The sequence below is a fragment of the Arachis duranensis genome, chromosome 4, assembly GCF_000817695.3.
Source record: "Arachis duranensis cultivar V14167 chromosome 4, aradu.V14167.gnm2.J7QH, whole genome shotgun sequence".
Lineage (NCBI taxonomy): Eukaryota > Viridiplantae > Streptophyta > Magnoliopsida > Fabales > Fabaceae > Arachis > Arachis duranensis.
The window spans coordinates 93,495,794-93,500,853 of record NC_029775.3 but is presented as its reverse complement, the minus strand read 5'-3'; the positions used below and the strand labels follow the sequence as shown (position 1 = coordinate 93,500,853).

Sequence of the window (5,060 nt, the reverse complement as noted above, 5' to 3'; positions counted from 1 at the left end):
AGAGGATGGGAGGTAGCCATTGACAACGGTGAAACCCTACATACAGCTTGCCATGGAAGGAGCCTTGCGTGCTTGAAGAAGAAGACAGTAGGAAAGCAGAGATTCAGAGGATGGAGCATCTCCAAAACCTCAACCTATTCTCCATTACTGCAAAACAAGTAATCATTTCATGTTCTTTTGCTTTTCACAATCAATCCTGATAATTTCTGATATCCTGACTAAGATTTACAAGATAATCATAGCTTGCTTCAAGCCGACAATCTTCGTGGGATCGACCCTTGCTCACGCAAGGTATTACTTGGACGACCCAGTGCACTTGCTGGTTAGTTGTGCGAGGTTGCAAAAGTGTGATTGCAATTTCGTGCACCAAACACTCAGGAGATTCTGGTTCCTGCAAACTAGCTCTCAAGAGAAAGAAGACATTCATGGCTCTTAAAAGATCATAAAAGTTTCACAAACTTTACCAAATATGATTTAGGGCTAATTAGGGATAATGTGCATAGTGCCATGTCAATACATAACATGCCCGCTGATGTCAATGGTGAAGAGATCATAATTTGTGAAGTTTGTCAAACTTTTATGATCTTTCAGGGGGTCACAAGGGTTTTTCTTTCTTTCGGGTGTCAAAATGGTGGTTTTCCCTTAAATGAGATATTTTAAATTTGTGAGAATTTTACAAATTACATTTGCATCTGATATTTTTTGTCTTGTTATAGTATGTCGTATGCCTTGATTTATGCTTTTACATCCTAAGGTAGAATAAATAGTTTAAGTATGATTTTCTTTCTTATAGACAAAGCTTCAGGAGTGTGATGAATCAATGGGGCCCAAAGAAGATGGTACTACAATGATGCGGCTTGCAGGAATTCCTGTAGCACCTTGCTATTGGGGATCAAAAGGTGGAATATATTTCGTTCTTCAAAATGCCTCCCTGGTTGCTTCTTATGTTGGGAAGGTATTCTTTTTATATATTTTTATAATATGTAAAAAGTTGAAAGTTGATTTGGGCTTGTAATGAAAAAATTTCTGTGCCTCTCTTCTGTTAGTTTAATTTACTTCCATTTTTCTTATCAAGTTCAATTCCAGTTCTGTTTTCTTTTTCAGATTAGTAGTGATATGAATGAAACTAATACTTTGTAATTTGCATGCTATATTTAAGTTCATTTTTATTTTGTGAACTCTTCCAGAGGTACCAGATTTTGAATCCAGATGAGCATGCCAATTTTCTGCGAAGGAAAAACAAGAACCCTTATGATTATAGGCCTGATATTGTGCATGAGGTTAGTAGGACCACCCCCATTCTCCCTCTTTTGTCTTTCTGTTGGGTGATTGACTAACTCTAGAACCTTGCTTTGGTTGTTGATCTGTTCATATTCCTCTGTCCTGGCTGGATATAAATATTGTTCCTTTGTTCTATGAATATTTACCTTTTTTTATTGCATTCATTTTGATTTGAATTTAATCTAATCTAATAGGGTGTTTTATTGTCTTTTTTCTTCCCTTTTATCAAGAAGCCATTGTTTTATTTTTTTTCTTTTCTTTCTGTTTTTAACTTTCTTTTATAAACATTATGTTTAGGCCCTTCTTCAAATTATGGGTAGTAGGCTTTGCATGGCCGGTAGGGTACATGGTGTATTCATTAAAACTGATGAAGGAATACTTATCCGAGTTGAAGTAAACACCCAGGTACCAAAGACTCTGTGAAGCTTTTGCAACGTGATGGGTGAGCTTCTTACATCCAATAAATCTGTTATTCCGTTCCTCATTTGTTATCATGGTTCATCATCAAATTCATGTACCTAATTTGTTCTTATTTTCTTGAATCTTTAATTGTAATTATAGCTGAGCTACTGCAAAAGTTCAGCATCAAATCAAAGGGTAATCATGGAAAACTTTTGCGCCTAATTGAAAATCATGCAACTCAACACTTACCTATTAACTCTCGTAAGATTGGTGAGTTTCTTTATCTAAACTGCTGATATTTTCATCAATATTATAAAAATTCTTATATGTAGCTTTTCTATTGTTTAGGGCTTTCCGTCAATTCACCTAAGGCTATTCAAACTAATGACTATGTCGCCGCTGCCAATCATGATGAGAACCTTGTGTTTGTGGTATGCTTAATGCTTTTGTATACATTTTCCTATGGCAATGTTAGGTAACAAAATGAAAGCGACAGACAAAGACAGGGACATGGACACAAACTTTAGTGCTAACTAGTTTTACGATAGTGGACGACAAGGAAAAATATTTTAAGTGGACATGGTTGCTCCTAGCTGGGCCGCTGCCGGAAAAGTGTCCAGCCATTGGATCTTGCCAAAAGGGTTACTGATGGTAGCAATCTGGCAGTTGGCGGTGGTGGTGGTCTGGAAGGAGCAAGAGGTAATATGTGTCTGCAAGTTGTGTCTCCAGTGTCCTCACTTTTTGAGGTACACAAATTTTAGTATCAATTTTCATGTCTCCACAACGAAATACAACTTTGTGTCTATGTCTCAGTCACAGACTCATCTCAGTGTCCTGTCCACCAAAATAAAGACAATTATGTGATTCTGTTGGGGGCATTAACTAACTTGTGGGCTTCTGTTATGCAGGTTGGTGCAATGGCTCATGGAAAGATAGATGCTGAATATGTTGATGATCTTATATCAGGTTTGTGTTGCAAGGGATTCATGTGCTGGTTTTCACTCTTAGTTCTTCAGTGAAAAAGTGACTACAATCTATTTTGCTCATTATGCTTCTTTGAGCTTGTTGCATAGACTTGGTATCATTCTAGATATTGAATGCATTATGGATCTATGGTTGTCTGTTGGCTAGATAACCATAATTGCATTGAATAGTTTGTTTGGTGTCCTAAAATCTGGTATGCTGATTTTGTTACGAGGTTAGGATTTATTTGGGTGAGTTTTTAAGAAAAGATATTTTTTCGAGTGATCTTTTTTTAAAAAATCTTTTACATAAGTAAAAATAATTTTATGTTTGGATATCTCATGTAAAAATATCTTTTTATCTATCAATTATATTTAGGTCTTGTTTAGGTGAGCTTATAAGAAAAGATATTTTTTGAGTTATTTTTTTTAAAAGATTTTTTAGAAAAGTAAAAATAATTTTATATTTGGATATTTGATGCAAAAGGATCTTTTTATCTATAAATTATGTTTGAGTTTAACAATATAAAAGTATTTTTTGTTTATTTATTATGTGAAAGCATCATTATTTTTTTTCGGAAAAATGGTTTTTTTTAAAAGATGTAAATTGTAACTTTTTAAAAAAGATTTTTTTTATCTAGGACTTTTACTTTTATTATCAGAAATTTTGCTAAACACGTTAAAAAAAAGATATTTTCATTGAATTTTTTTTTCTATCAACTTAATGGCATCCGAATAAGTATTTATATTTTTAACTTAAGTAAAATAGATTTTTTTTAAAAAAATGTAATTGTAGCTTTTAAAAAAATTCTTTTTTTCTAATACTTTTATTACTATTAAAAATTTATCAAATACGTTAAAAAATGAAAACAAAAATATCTTGTTAAAAAAATATTTTTTTTCAACAACTTAATGGTACTCAAACAAGCACTTAGTTGGTAGATAGCTACAAGAATCAAGTTTCTTACTTTCTGATTCTGTTATATAAATATTTGCAGTTTCTGCATTGCCCTTGAGTGCTGGGACTTGTCTGAGACGTATTTGTGTTGCGTTGGAGAGGAATCAGAAGATTCACTAATTAACATTTCTACTTATTTTTTGTACATATTGGTAACATCAATTCTGCTAACTATAGACCCAAGGGGTTAGCTCAGTAAAATTGTTGTTAGTTTATTATTCTGGGAATAATTCTTTTTCAGTTATTTTGGGCTGTTTCTCTCCCAAGGATACAAATGACACTTAATGAACTTACTCTCTTTTAGCCACTTATAACCAGTAATTGCTTTGGGGCTGTTTATCTCCCAAGAATCTTAACAATAATTGTCATGTTCATGTTGCATCAGGGCTGGCTTTGATTTTCAATTAAAGTCACTTGTAAAAAAAAAGGAGAGTAATCAATTATGCGCTATTTGATAACAACGTTAGAACGTATAACTGTTTGGTTACCGTATACCCATAGTATATTCCCCTTATGATGTGAAATGGGTGTTGCATTTTTTTTCCTTTTGTAACGGCTATTCTTTTTCGTTGTCTTTATTTTTTATTTTCTTTTTCTTTTTATTATTTACAAAAAGAATGAATATTCACCTTAAAGAGGAATAAGCATGCATTGCTTATAAAAGTAAACATAATTGAACTTTTTACATATAAAATTCCCGATCGAAAAATAAAGCCAGGAAGCTAGACCAAGGAAGCAAACCTCCTGAAGGATTACTTGGTTATTAAATAAAAAAAATACCTTTTTCGGCTTTTGATATTTAATTTTGTAAGACTAGTTAGTCCTTCTGTCAATGATTTCTCTTCAAAATATACTTATGTGACACGTTAATCAATAATATATCCTCTATTTAATTTTTATAAGTAAAAACAATTTAAAAACACTAATATTTCTTAGTTTTACACGGTAAATTTAGCTAATGTATTTAAAAAATATAATAAAAAATAAAAATAAAAACTAAACGGCATTGATAATTATTCTTAAAAGACGACGAGACTCCCAACAAAAATGAATTTGTTAATCCTAGTTGGTTTTTAATGGATAAATCAACAGTTTAACATACTATGTAGGCTTATTTCGTTAATACAGATAAAAAATATTGACAGATGGGCTAATTAGTCTCATAAAAATAAAGATCAGGAGCCGAAAATGATATTTTTTTGTTGAGGACCTCATTATTTTTGGAGATAATTGTCAGGACCATTTAAAGTTTTTTCTCGAATTTGTTTAAAGATGTTTATGGAAATAAAAGAACATGGTTTTTATTCCTATAAGGACTAGCAAAATTGTCTTGGCAGTCAAAGTGGGGCCAAGAATCTATTGCAACTAGCTCTAAACTAGATACTAGAAGGATAGTTAACTGGAAGGAAAAATATCCTGTTAGCAGGACAAATAAAGACTTTTTGCAAGGAATCAAC

The 5,060-nt window shown here is 32.3% G+C and overlaps 1 protein-coding gene across 1 annotated transcript in view; it reads left to right on the top strand.

Moving 5' to 3' along the window:
• Positions 1-3,934, top strand: part of LOC107484971 (uncharacterized) — a 40,744-nt gene extending 36,810 nt beyond the window's left edge. The window contains exons 7-8 of the mRNA XM_021140636.2: positions 2,592-2,649; positions 3,644-3,934. Coding sequence (XP_020996295.1) covers positions 2,592-2,649; positions 3,644-3,723 — 138 coding nt within the window. The 3' untranslated portion in view covers positions 3,724-3,934. The remainder of the gene's footprint in view (positions 1-2,591; positions 2,650-3,643) is intronic.
• Positions 3,935-5,060: the final 1,126 nt, after the last annotated feature.